General features: G+C 43.0%; 1 protein-coding gene across 1 annotated transcript in view; it reads left to right on the top strand.

The window, feature by feature from the left end:
• Window positions 1-108: 108 nt before the first annotated feature.
• STYXL1 (serine/threonine/tyrosine interacting like 1) overlaps window positions 109-14,892 on the top strand; it is a 52,936-nt gene continuing 38,152 nt past the window's right edge. Inside the window, exons 1-2 of the mRNA XM_079792491.1 lie at window positions 109-227; window positions 11,042-11,145. Of these exons, the coding sequence (XP_079648617.1) occupies window positions 11,043-11,145 (103 nt within the window). The 5' untranslated portion in view covers window positions 109-227; window position 11,042. The remainder of the gene's footprint in view (window positions 228-11,041; window positions 11,146-14,892) is intronic.

Raw genomic sequence — 14,892 nt, 5'->3', positions numbered from 1 at the left:
TTCCGGTCCCGCCTCACGTCCCAGATCTCGCGGTATCGCGGCTGGCCCGTAGGAAGGCGGAACGACGCTCCAGGCCCAGTGGGAGTGCAGCCTAAGGCTGGTTCGAATAGAATTCTGGGCGGCGAGTGGGGGAAGGGCTGTCAGAGTTGGGGGACAAACTCTCCCTCCCAAGAGGTGCAAGAGGACGGGGTTTAGGCTGGAAGAGCCTTAGAGGAGCCATTTTCCAGGTGGGGCTCCAGACAGACACTGACTGGGAGACTGGCCAACAATCGCGCCGCAGGCCTGGCGGACTGGGTGCGGTCCGAGCCCCCCGACCGCAGCTGAACCCACTACCCCTGCCCCTGGAAAGGAAAGGGGGCGGGGAGCAGAGGTTGAGAATCCCAGAGGTGGGATAGCAGGATGGGGGCTCCTTTAATCTGTCACTCTCATGCACCCCTGTCTCACACTCACGTGCCGCCCACCCCCTGTCGCACTGAGGCACCGCAATTGAGAATGACCGACTATGAGCACTGACTTAGCTCTAGGCACTGTTCAACGAGCTCTACGGGACAACAGCCCTGTGTTAGAGGAAGAAACAGGTATCTAGGAAACATGTTTTCACCCAGTCCCCACCCCTCAGGTCTGGCCAGCAATGCTGGGAACACGACCACATTGTTTCTGCTCTGGGAACGAAGAAATTGACTGCAGTTAAGGGGCTTTATTCAGAGTTTACTCAGAAAATAACTATGTGGTTCCTGCCCAAAAGGAGTTGATGATTTAAATTTATAAATTAAACTTAAGCTTCATTCCCTCCCTCCCCCTGCTATTTTCTGGGGATACAAAGAATCCTTACCGTCAAAAAGTTCAGAGTCAAGTGGGCAGGTAGATTTGCTGCAGTTTGTTGCCTTCAGAGAGGAATGCACAATCCCATGGTGGGTTGGTGGAGACGGGCATGGGGGTGGGGGGCGGTGGCGGGAATCTAGGACTAAGCCTGCTTGGAAGCGGTTAGTTAGGAAAGCAAAGATTAAAAGAACAATTCCCATGGGTACTAAAGACAAGGTAGTGCATGGTGACTGGTTTACTATTTTCTCCCTCCCTTCCACTTGTTTATTGAGCTACTAAGATATGCCAGATCCACGCATTTTATGCCTTTAAGACACTCAGCATCTAGTGAGAAAGAGAGGTAAATTGCAAGCAGCATGATGCGAGCAACACTAGGAGACTTATGAGGTACTGTGGGAACACAGAGGAGGTGTGGGTGGGGCCTGTGTGAGAGAGGACCTCCAGAGGATGAAACATCTAAGCTGAGAGACATACAGGAAGAGCAGGACTACTCAGTGGGCCGATTCAGCTCCAGAGGAGCTGGGCATTGGAATTCTCAAAGAAGAGGGCACTAGGAGCTGGACCTTGTACAATGCAAAGTGTTTAAAGGAGAAAAGAGCCCAAAGAAAACCCTGGAGGGGAAAGCCTAGGCCTATGCTCAGGGGACAGTGAATAGATAATTTCTGATGGAATGGGGATGAGAACAAGCAGTGTCCTTTATCTTGCCACTGACCACATTTTCCGGTTAATTATTTACCTCTGTATCTTACCACTAGAACTTTGAGCACCTTGGTATCTCTTTCATCTCTGTGTCTTTATTGTCCAGCATTAACCAGGCTGAGAGTGAAGCTTTGAATTTGGGAAGAGTTGAATGGTTTTAGATAAAGCTGGAAAAAGCAGGTTGGAAAAACCAGATTGTGTAGGACCTATGAACATTAGCTGAGAAGTTTGTATTTTATTACTTGGGAAGCAAGTGTTTATCAAAGGCTTTTATGTTGCCACCACAACTGTGAAGATTAGACTGACCCGGGCATGCTAAGGACTTCAAGGGAAAAATGGGGGGGGGGGGGGGCAGGGAGATTGTGTAGGAGGCTATCTTATGAGATCAAGATCTGAGTGATGATGGTGTTCATAGAAATGGAGAATGTGGGGCCAAAGAGGGAACAATCTTAAGGGCTTAAGAAATGAATGAAAGGAATGTGGGAAATCAGCCTGAGAGAATTATATTTGTATAGAAGTGGAATTCATGGGTTGTGTGGAAGGAGAGCTGGCTGGAGAAAATAAAGAGCTCCATTTAAGATGGGCTGAATTGGAAGTGATGGTGAGTTGTCCATATAGAAATAACAGTAGACAAATGGGGAGTTACTTCTAAGAAGAAATGTGGGATTGAAACTCAGGAGAGAGGCCAGGCCTGAAGTCATCCCTCTCGAAGGGAAAGTTAAGGCCACGAGAGAGAAGCTAGAATCACAGATTCTCAGGCTCACCCCACAGATGGGGCTTGATACCCTCCCCATCCCTGCCAAGTTAGCTCTGTCATCTCCACAACTCATTACCTCCCAAGTCCTTTACTGGGGCCATTCCAAACAACTTGACAACAAAGCTGTCCTTACAATCAGCTCCTATCTGCTTCCCTTTAAATCCCAAGATTGTTCATAACAGTCTTAACAGCTGCTGTATCAAGCATTGACTATGCCAGGTGCTATGCTCTGCTTCGCCCATGTAACTGTTTCACTGAACATACAGGGCTGTATTCAAGAAGCCTAGTGCATTATAAAACAGATTTATGTCTTCATCCCCACTCTTTCTTGAAATATTTGGTTGCCCTTGGGTTACATCTAGTCACCAGGACAGACGCACTGCAATAGCTAAATGTCTAGTTCACATTAATAGTCAAAATTCTGAATTTAATTCAAAATTAAAGCAACTCTCCTTCTCTAGCTTTAGTTAGGCTCCTACCTTTCCAGAGGAAGGTGGTTGACTTCTATATTTCTCCATCTTGCTTCCTCATCGCCCCTGTACCACCACACCATGCAGACTGAGGCTTCAGACCCATTGGTACTGGAGGGGGATGAAAGAGTAGAGATGGGGCAGGAAAGGTCCCTTTGTCATGTGGCATTAGTAGTCTGTGAGCTTGATGAGAGTTATCTGATTCTTTCCTCCATGCAGTGCTTTTGCGGGTCTCTCTTAACTGCAGTTTCCCTGACCTCGGGCTTACACTTGTCTTGCTGCTTTCAGTTGCTCCCTCAGCCCCTGGTTCTGGAATCCCCCTCTACCTGCAATTGGTCCTTTGGCCCTGCAGGTGGCTCCTCCTAGGCAAAGTCCATTTAACATGGCTTCTAGTTGGCCCTCTCTCCTGCCTGGGCCACATCTGGTCTATAGGGTACACTAATGCATCTTTTGCCTCAATAGATTATGGGGGTGCAGACCATTTCAATGCAGCTGCCTCAGACTTTTCCAGGCGAGGGCCTACCACCAGCTTCTGTGCCTGCATAAGCTTCAGAGGGCACAGTCCAAGCTATTCTAGGAGTTTTCTCTCTGATTTCATGAGTTGTGAATGTTTGAAACTTGTTTCAAACTTGTGAGATGTGAATTTTGAAAAGAAAAAGAAGGGTGCTGAAAGGAGGGGGCTAAGGGAAAATGGGGAGGGGGAAGGATTAGGTAGGAGAGGATGAGGTCAAAGGATGCTCATCTCTGACTGGGAGAAAGCTGGAAGGGCGGTCGGGCCGTTGGCGGGGGAGGACCTTTCATACGCCGTGTCTTTAACCTTTCCAGGTAGAACTAGAAAATTATACAGAAGTTGCTCAATGAGGACACAAGGAAGGTGAGGAGGTTTGGATAAGAGTTGTAGGCCTTGGGGGAAATCCTGGACAAATGAGAAAGGATGAAAAGAGGATTCACTGGTGGTTATGGGAGCCAAGCTGAAGTTCTGTAGTGTGTACTTTTAGTGTGTCCAAGTCCTCATTGTTTCCTATGCCCAGATCCCACACCAAGATCATGGACATACAGGTTGGGCTATAGACTCATATCCATATACACACCTGTGTATTCACATTTTTTTTTTTTAATTCTCACTTGAGGATATTTTTCCATTGATTTTTAGGGAGAGTGGAAGAGAGAGGGAAAGACAGAGACAAACATCGATGTGACAGAAATACATCAATTGGTTGTCTTCTGCATGATTACCAACCAGGGCCTGGGCTGGGGAGGAACCTGAAATCAAGGTACAATGCCCTTGACTGGAATTGAACCTGGGACCCTTTGGTCCACAAGCTGATGCTCTATCCACTGAGCAACACTGGCTAGGCTGTATTCCCATCTTTGAACACATAAACACATGGATCTACACAGGGGATTTATTTTTATTTTTGATTGTCATATATGATACAGTATACCAATTTTAAGTGTTCAGTTGGTTGGTTTTGACCATTTATACCCTTGTAACATCCACCCAAACATGTAACAGAACATTTTCATTCCAGAAAGTTTCCTCATGATTCTTTTCATCAGTTCCCCAAGACAGCTACTTCCTGTCACCATAGATTCATTTTGCATGTTCTTCATTGTATATTTTTATACACAATATACAAATACATTGATACCCACCTTGCATAACCCCACACGAACACAAGCCACACATGCACATATACTGACCATTTTGTACCGTAGGCTTAGATTCTGTTTAAGAGCTATTAGATGTTTGCTATTAGGTCACATATTGTATAATAACCTACTTTCTCTTCAACCCTAAAATCGTACCTCAAGTGAAATATTTAAATCTTTCCTTTCAGAACCTTGGAGCTAAAACAAAGAGAGAGGTGATAATCATTCCACTTTGCATGATAGTTTTCTTTATTTTCCTCTAGGATATTGGAAACTGGGGATGTATATTTTAAAGCAGCACCATATTTAGATAGATAGATTTAGCTTTTAGTTGTGGCCCATTCCTGCTTAAAGTCAAAAGGATTTGACTCTCCAAGATACATTCCAGTAGAGCAACTATAAGGTTATGGACTGGCAGAGTAGAGGCAGCAGAAAGCTGCTGGCAAAGAGCTCCCAAGAGCTTAGAGTCACTGATGGTGATAGAGCTAAGTCAGGAACAAAACCTTCAGTCTTCCAGACCAGTCAGAAGTCAGGGAAGTGAAAGAAAAGCTGAGTCCAGAGCCTGGTCAGGGCCAAGGACCCATGTCAGGACCAGAAGGTGAGGCCTAAGCCCATCAAGGAGCAGGGGAGAAACAAGTGCTGGAGGCAGAGCTGGAGGAGGTGAGAACAGACATGGTGGCCACAGCTTTTGGGAGATGGGTGTTGCATTTCACCAGCCCTTATCTCCGACAACTGATTTGCTGCATAGGTAGACCTGTCAACTTCACAAGACCACTAGGTACCTCTCAGATGCAGTGAGCCTAGATTTGGGGACGTGGAAGTGAGGGCAAGAAAGGAGATAAGGGATAGGGATGTGAGCAGCTGGTTCTAGACCTCAGGCCCATACCTGTTACTTCTAAAATACAAAGGTACTGGCTATCACTAGTAGGACCTGGTGCCCCTCTGAAATGAGATTTCCGTACCACTTCTGTATACTCTGAAGCTCTGGGGTTTTGTGGCCTGGGACTATTACCTCTAGCTTTCAAGGTTTAGGCACAAGAAGTGTTAGGCTGGAATCAAGGAAAGACTATCAGATCCTCGGGCAACACCACTGGTCCCTATCACTTATAAACTTGGCCAGATCCTGCTATGGTATTTGGCCTGAGATTCTTTGAATGGTGCTTTCTGTGTATTGGGCTTGTAGCCATCACCGGCTCCTAGATGAAGTTGAAAAAAGAGAGATAGGGTAGGAGTAAAGGAACTTCTGTTTCCTTAGCTCCCGCTGTATGCCAGGGTCAGTACTGGGTAGTTTATATCAGTTATCTCAATGTAACATTCATGTAGCCTTTTTAGTGTGTATTACTCTCTCAGTTTGCAAGTGAGGGTATTGATATGTGCCACTGTATTTAAGCCTTGGTCATCCTGGCACAGCCTCAGTTTCCCACAGAGAACCAGGGGGTAACGGGGCTGGCTGTGGACCCTGACTCATATCTGTGCAGTTCTCTGGTCCCTGCTCAGTCAAGAGCCCAAAGTGAAGTTCATGGTCTGTCTGGCTTTTCCAGAAGCATTAAGTGATACTCCTTTTCCACCAGAAGCCAATGCCCATCAATTGTGCCCACCAGATTGAGTTGGAACGAGCATTAGACCAAGCTCTGAGTGTCCGGGAACTCTTGTGAGAAGCCTGGGGTCAGGCCTAGCCTCTTACAGACATGCAGTCAGTCAGAATGGAGGGCCCCAGGCATTGAGAAAGGCTGGGTCCAGCCAGTTTCCCCTTCAGTCTCAGGCTATGGCAACCCCTTCCAACTGACTGCTTTCCTCAAATATAGACGTGCTCTCAGTGGAGCTGAGCTCACCAGACCCACTGCTGGACTGCTCTTGCCTGACTGGGAGAGCTATACACAAGCCCCCTGGTTTAGAGTTAGGTCATCACAGGGAGGGTGAGGTGCCTTCTTACTGGTGGGTGTCTAGTGTTTTGGGACAAGGCCTGTGCTGGCACACTGCTCTCCTGACAGAGTAGGTGGCTTTGCTTGCCACCCAGAAAGTTGTGTGGATTTCCCTGATGGGTCAATTAATAGAAGCTCAGTCTCTCATTCCATCAAACCAGATCTGCAGAAGGTGCTCCCTCAGACCACCCTTCCCACCTGCATGCTTCATCAACCCAGCAAGAACTATCTCCCTAAACTCCCTGAAAGTCTCTTAAGAAGAGCAATGCTGTGCTGAAAGAGTCCAAAGGGGGATGTCTTAAACTTGCCATTTTGACTCCACTGTTGAAAACGACTTTGTAGAAATAATCAGTACAAATGAAATTCACAGTAGCAGAAATCATACTCAGTAAAATCTGTTTGAGGAATCAAATCTTTAATGTAAATTCACATGGAAAAAAGGCATGATTATGGAAAAAATAATCTTGACTAAACAAAATGGAAAGTGAAAAAAATTAGAATTAGTTAGCTGAAATATAGAAAATCAATTAAGGAATAAATCAATGGAATCCATTAAGGAAAATACTTTTGGCAAAATCTCAAAAATAGTTTGATAGTTTTATGTAAAAGTGCAATATCAAAATATTCTTAGAGCTCAAATGGTGGAGCCAGAACATCTTAAACCCTGTAGATTTCAGTGTAGCGTTCAAAGGGATGTTAGCTCTTAGTCCTCCACCCACCCAGGCTAGTGGATCTTCAGCTCATGGGGTTGTGTCATCTCTCAGAACCTGTTGTGAGGTTCAGAAACTGCTCTCATCCCTCCTGCACTTGAGGGGCAGTTCTTGCCTGACCAGGGAGAGTGCTGTCTTTGGGAAGGAGATAAGTCTGAAGAAGATCCCTGTGGCTGAGTGTTTACCTGGATGCCAAGAGACAACCCCTTGAGCTAGTGAATAAAGAGATAGAGGTTGTAATGGGGAAATATACAGTAGGTGGGAGCTTAAGGATGGGGTGTGAGCGATAGACCAGATAGGTTGGAGCCAGTTTTTAGATTGGCTTAACGAAGTGGTTGGACTAGTCCCAAAGCCTGTCCTCTCTCCCCTGTACTCACCACCTCCAGAATGGCCTGCAGACAGGGCTTTCAGAAGCTGAGGACCTGACCCGAGGTGTGGGTGGGGAGGTCCTTCAGAACCTACACATGGAATCCTACAGGTGGAATCTATATGTATGACATCATGTCAAGAAGGCCCCATTGGTGACCACAGTAGTGAACAAGAAGGACAAGGTCCCTGTCCTAACAAGCCATACATTTCAGTGGGAGGAGACTGCTGATAAAGCCAACAAACAATGAGTGATAATGTCAGGTAATGACAAGTGAGGTGAAGACAAACTTATATTTTGAAAAAGATCACCCTGACTGCCATGTGAAGATTAGACTGTAGGGAGAAAGCAAGAAGTCCAATTGGCAAGTATTGTATCATCAGGAGAGGGATAATAATATCTTGGTCTAGAATTTTAACCCCGGAGATGGAAAGAAGTAGATGGATTTGGAATATATTTAGGTAGTAGAGCTAATAGACTAGATGTGAGGGGTGGAGGGAAATAGGAATTAGTGATTTGGACTTATGTAACTAGGTGGATAATGGTGCTATTTATTGAGACTGAGAAGACTAAAAGATAAACATGCATTAGAGGTGTGGGCATGTGTGAATTAAAAGCCCAATATTGGTTATGTTACATTTGATATGCTAATGAGGCATCCAAGTGGAGTCAAGCTCAGTGGAGAAGTCAAGCAGGGATACAGTTTGGGACTCATTGGTATATAGGGGTGAGATGAATCAGCTAGACTCTAGATTTTAGAGTGGTGGTTCTCAACTAGCATTTTTAAAATTAAGCAATAATTTTCAGTTTACTAAATGAAACAGACCTACAACATAGTCTGCATGAATACAAAAGCCATCTATAGCAAGTGACAAGGAAACTGGGTAAAAGGGGGGAAAGCATTGGAAAAAAAGATTCTCTTGAAATAAAAAAAATCAAACCATTATTATAAAGGATGCTACCAAGAACTGTTTATATTTTCCCCATCTCATTGATGGAAGTCGACAAGAACATCTAGCACTTTGTGTTCACATCAAATGTCAGATCAGAGCATCCTAACAAACAAAAAAGAAGCCCTTAATCTCCAAACCATATAACAGTATATCAATAACTAACTCCAGAGTTCAAATTCAAAAGAGGAGAAAATGGCAATTGAAAAGGTGATGTGGCAGTAATCCTGTGAATGGGTTTTTGATATCTCTTCTTCCTGGGGGACATTTGGCAACTCCTGTACTTTTTTGGTTGTTACAGCTGGATTGGGGGAGGTTTGCTACTGGCAACCACTGGGTGGAGTCCAGGGATGCTGCTAAACATCCTATGATGTACAGGTCAGCCCCCACAACAGAAGATTGGCCTCAAATATCAGTACTGCTGAGGTTGAGAAGCCCTTTCCTAGAATGAAAGTATAGATAGAGAAGAAAGGTGACTATGACCAAGGGCATTCTTACGTGAAGATAGAGCCTCCCATAAAGAAGACAGCAGGAACAGAGGTAGGAGGGAAGCCTGGAGAGTATGTGTGTGTGTGTGTGTGGACTTCTGGAAGTGGAGAGTACTGGGGAAGGAGGAATGCTCAAATGGGTTAAACGCAGCTAAGAAACTCCCATCATTTCAGCACATGGAGAAGTGACTAATGGATTAGGTGAGATGGACATTGTGATGACCTTGATAAGAACAGTTTCTGTGGTTTGATAGGGTTAGAAACTCCAGGGAAAAGCTTGTGCCAATAGCCAACACTTACTGAGCATTTATTTCTTCCCTGCTCAGAATACCTTATGTGTATTTTCATTAACCCACACACTACAAATAGGTACTATTATGCTCATTTTATAGAACTATTATGCTAATATTATAATAGTATTATAATATTAGTATTTTATAATATCATTTTACAGAGATGCAAACTGAGTCACACAGAGGCTAATTACCGTAAGGTAGCTCATAATAAATGGCATAGCTAGGATTAGGGGAAAAGCTTGTGCCAATAGCCAACACTTACTGAGCATTTATTTCCTCCCTGCTCAGAATACCTTATGTGTAATTTCATTAACCCACACACTACAAATAGGTACTATTATGCTCATTTTATAGAACTATTATGCTAATATTATAATAGTATTATAATAGTATTTTATAATATCATTTTACAGAGATGCAAACTGAGGCACACAGAGGCTAATTACCGTAAGGTAGCTCATAATAAATGGCATAGCTAGGATTAGGATGTAGAGAGTTTGGAGGTGAGGAAGTGGAGACAGTGATTCAACACCTCCCTTTTGAGAAGTCTTGCTGTAAAGAAGACAAAGATGGGTACAGATGATGTTTTGTGTTAATAGGAATGATCCATGTAGAGGTTGAAATTGATGGAGGGGAGGCTGAGAACAGAAGTTCTTGAGGAGGTGTCAAGGGTTTGGCTCTCCCTGAGCATCATACTATAACTGAAGTGGACCCTAACTGTTTTGATCAAGATTACCTACCTCTGGATTCAACTTCTCAATCAGTTCCTACTGGTGCTGGGCAGCTCCTTGCAGCCTCCACCCCTTGCTAAAAGGAGGCTTCCCTGCAGGGAGCTGCTGCACAGGCCCAGCCCTTCCCCTCCAGTCCTTGGAGCACCAGTCATGCTCAGGAACCAGTATCTTAGCCCTGTAGTCAGGAGCCAGGGCCCAAGTTGGCCAGGCGATTTTGTCAGTACACATCAGCAATTCTCCACCCAACGCTGACCTTCATGATCCTTATCAAAAGGCTCCTCAGGGTCTTCACTCATTACTCTCGCCCTGCTGTTGCCATACCAGTCTCCTTAAACTCTCTCAGGTACTGAATGTTCTTGCCTTCTTTTCCACCCTCTCTTCTTCTGGCTAAGTCTTGCCTAGCCTCCTGTCTCAGCTTAGCAGTCACATCTCAGACAGCCTTTCTCTGATTCCCGCAATTAGGTTAGGTTCTCTCATTAGCTCCTCCTCCAACATGGGACACTGACAGTATAGTGCTTTTCTTACTTGTGTTTTGTATCCAATGTCTGCATTCCATGCTAGAATGTAACCTTCATGAAGGTAGGTCTAGTTTGCCACAGTTATTTTCAGTGCCTGGCATGTAGTAGGTGCTCAGTAATTATACGCTAAAAAACAAATGAACTGTTGACTATTTTATAGCTTGCTTGTTATTCACATAGTTCATATGTTATTATATAGTTCAATATTTTATTCTCTACACACATTTCACTACAAAATTTATTCTTATTTTTATCAGTCTTTACCTGAGGATATTTTTTTCATTGATTATAGAGAGAGGGGAATGGAGAGAGGGGGAGAGGAAAAGGGAGAGAGAGGAGGAGAAGGGAAGAGAGGGAGAGGAGGGGAGAGAGAGAGGTGAGAGGTGAGAGAAAAACATTGATCAGCTGCCTCATGCATGAGCCCTGACTGGATCAAACCCACAACGTTTCAATGTATGGGACCATGCTCGAAACCATGGAGCCACAGCAGCCAGGGCTCACTACAGAATTTTGAGGCTTTCCTGATTATGTTCATGGTTACTTTAATCTTTGCCTGAAGATGCATTAAGAAAGAGTTTAATTCAATATCTTACTTTTTGAATACTCATTTAAAATAGAAAGAGGTAATAAGCTTTACGTTATTGTTTCTTCCCTATAGGATGACTGATTTGGTTCTATGTGAACCAATAGAGCTTTATAACATCTTGAATCAGGTCACAAAACTATCCAGATTGACTGAACCCAACTATCTCTGTTTATTGGGTAAGTACTTAAAAATATTTTGTGGATAGCACTCTTCAAACATTATTTTTGATGAACCAAAAAACTTTTGGGGATAGAGGAATAAATGACTAGAAATCAGACTTATTAGGCATAGTGTAACATGCTGCTACTCATTCACATGACTTGGAAATCATTCCAGATTAAATCTAGATGTTCCTGAGTCCTCTTGTTTTAGTGAAATATAGCAAACATCTAACAGATATATAGCAACAGTGATAAACACCCATGTACTCAGATTTAACATAAATTAAATGTTACAGACACAGATGTACTCCTCTTCTGTTTCCCATCCTGAACCCACTTCTTTCCCTCCCCAAAGATAACTGCTTCTATATTTTTACACTTTTACTGCATATGCAGGCATCCCAAAATAATGTGTTTAAATATTTACACAAATAGTATCATAATGTACAATCATTATGCAACTTACTTTATTTGGCTTAAATTATATTTTTAAGATCCCCCATGTCTAAATGTGAAGATCTAATTTATTTTTATTTTATTTTTATTTTTAAATATATTTTATTGATTTTTTACAGAGAGGAAGAGAGAGGGATAGAGAGTTAGAAACATCGATGAGAGAGAAACATCGATCAGCTGCCTCCTGCACACCCCCTACTGGGGATGTGCCCGCAACCAAGGTACATGCCCTTGACCGGAATCGAACCTGGGACCTTTCAGTCCGCAGGCCGACGCTCTATCCACTGAGCCAAACCGGTTTCAGCCAAGATCTAATTTATTTACTTTGACTGTTAGTTATGATATGGATCTATTCCTAATTGATTGCAATGTGTTGCTTGCATTGTGTGCCTCTAATGGATAGTGCTGCAATGAACAACTTTGTGCATCCCTCCTTATTCATGTGCAGCAGTTTACCTACCTATGGTATAGGCTTAAAGTAAGTCAGTGAACAGGGAAACAAGTAACATAATATTCCTGGGTCCCCATGATCTCCATGTTTACAGGTGACTGTTATACATGCTCAAGTTTGGAACCATGATAAGAGGGAATACTCTGTCTTTACTCTCAAAAGTTGAAATTTGACTTTTAAAGTTACTTTCTTCCATAGAAAATATATTATTCTGAAATAGTTTAATAACATCTCTACCTACCACAAATATTTATTTTTTATTGTGGTAATTTATACATATAAAATTTATCATTTTAAAGTGTACAGTTCAGTGACATTAAAGTACATTCACATTGTTGTGCAACTGTTGCCACTGTCTGGCTCCAGAACTTTTTCATCATCCCAAGTTGAAATTCTGTGTCCATTATTTCATTTTTAAACAAGAATGATTTTCATGGTTAAAGTCATGGCTCCTACCCTCAGTATCTTCTCTTGCTTTCCTACCCAGCTAACTTTAATTTCACTCGTTTCTATTTATTTATATTGTTTAAAATCTTTATTGTTGAGACTATTAAAGATGCCTCTCCCTCCCCCCCCCCCCCCGTTATCCCCTTCACCAGGATCCGGTCCCACCCAGGCCTTCACCACCCTATTGTCTGTATCCATGTTTATTGCATGTAATATTATATTTAAGATCATTTTTTCTTGAATAATTGCATGTAACATTATTATATTTAAGATCATTTTTCTTGAAATGTTAACGTTTATTGCATGTAACATTTTTATATTTAAAATCGTTTTTCTTGAAAAAAATAAATTTTCACTTCTAAAAAAAAGTAGTAGGTACAGATTTTAATCAGTAATATACTCTTGCAATAGGGAGTTTGCAGAGTTTACTGGTGTTTTATTATTTTTAATATTTTTATTGATTTCAGAGAGTAAGGGAGAGGGAGAGAGAGAGAGATAGAAACATCAATGATGAGAATCATTGATTGGCTGCCTCCTGCATGCCCCCCACTGGGGATTGAGCCCACAACCTGGGCATATGCCCTGACTGGGAATCGAATCTGTGACCTCTTGGTTCCTGGGTCAGTGCTCAACTGCTGAGCAACACCCGGCTGGGCGTGACTGGTGTTTTAAAGGGAGAATGAGGGAGTACGGTGTGGGGCAAATAGGGGCTCCATAGAGTCAGGGAAGTAAAAAATCACAAAAAGGGCATGGGGGCCAAAACCGGTTTGGCTCAGTGGATAGAGTGTCGGCCTGCGGACTCAAGGGTCCCAGGTTCGATTCCGGTCAAGGGCATGTACCTTGGTTGCGGGCACATCCCCAGTAGGGGGTGTGCAAGAGGCAGCTGATCTATGTTTCTCTCTCATCGATATTTCTAACTCTCTATCCCTCTCTCTTCCTCTCTGTAAGAAATCAATAAAAAATATATTTAAAAAAAAGGGGGGGGAGATGGGGACTAGTCCAAGTGAAATCCATCTAGGTTTGCTAACTAGCACTCATCAAAGTAAGGCTTCTATCTCCCCAGAGTCTGGGAGACAGGGCCCCTATCTTCAGGTGTTGGGGGAAACAACCAATTAAGTTTTGTGGGAGTCTTGAATTTTCTTAGTCAGATAGTTTAAGGGGGACAGGGGTTATTCTAGGGATGTGACCTTGAGCTGTTTTTAAAGATGTCTTAAAATAGCCCTAGCCGGTTTGGCTCAGTGGATAGAGAATCCGCCTGTGGACTGAAGGGTCCCAGGTTTGATTCCAGTCAAGGACATGAACCTTGGTTGTGGGCACATCCCCAGTAGGAGGCATGCAGGAGGCAGCTGATCGATGTTTCTCATCGATGTTTCTAACTCTCTATCCCTCTCCCTTCCTCTCTGCAAAAAAAATCAATTAAAAAAATGTCTTAAAATAAAGATATCTTCAGATGTCTGAAGTTTTTTTCTCCTCCATTGGTTTATGAGTTCTTTATAATTCTGGGTACAGGTCTTCTGTTAGTTATTTGTGTTACAGATACTTTCTTTATTCTGTGGCTTGCCCTTTTACCTTCTGAATATTGTATTTTGATGAAAAGAGATAGAAGTTCTTAATTTGAAGGATTAAATTTGTCAATATTTTATGGTTAATGCTTTCTTATGTTTTAAAAATAGACTTTGTTTTTTTAGGTTTTATGTTCAGTTTTAGCACAGCAAATTTGAAAAGAAAGTACAGAGAGTTTCTATATATTTCCTGCCCCCAGATAGCCTCCCCAGCTATCAACATCCAGTACCATGACAGTATATATAATTGATGAAGCTACTTTGACCCGTCATTATCATCCAAAGTCCATAGTTTACATTAGGGTTCACTCTTAGTGTTATACATTCTGTGGGGTTGGACAAATATATAATAACATGTATCCATCATTACAGCATTATACAGAAGTGTTTCACTGCTCTTACTAGTACAATTCTCTCTTCCCACTAACCCCTGGAAACCACTGATCATTTTACTGTCTCCACAGTTTTGCCTTTTCAGGAATGTCATATAGTCAGAATCATACAATATGTAGCCTTTTCAGATTGGCTTCTTTCACTTATATATGCATTTAACTTTCCTCTGTCTTTTTATGGCTTGGTAGCAGTTTTCTTTTTAGCATTGCATAATATTTCATTGTCTGGATCTATCATAGTTTATCTACTAGAAGCCTGGTGCACGAAATTCATGCATGGAGGCGGGGGGGGGCGTTCCCTCAGCTCAGCCTGCACCCTCTCCAACTGGGGACCCCTTGGGCCTAAACCAACAGTTGGACATCCCTCTTGCAATCTGGGACAGCTGCCTCCTAACTGCTCACCTGCCTGCCTGCCTGATTGCCCCTAACTGCCTCTGCCTGCCAGCCTGATTGC

Source organism: Cnephaeus nilssonii, assembly GCF_951640355.1.
Source record: "Cnephaeus nilssonii genome assembly, chromosome: 2".
NCBI lineage: Eukaryota > Metazoa > Chordata > Mammalia > Chiroptera > Vespertilionidae > Cnephaeus > Cnephaeus nilssonii.
Note: the sequence above shows the minus strand (reverse complement) of the source record. Positions and strands in the feature narration are given on the sequence as shown.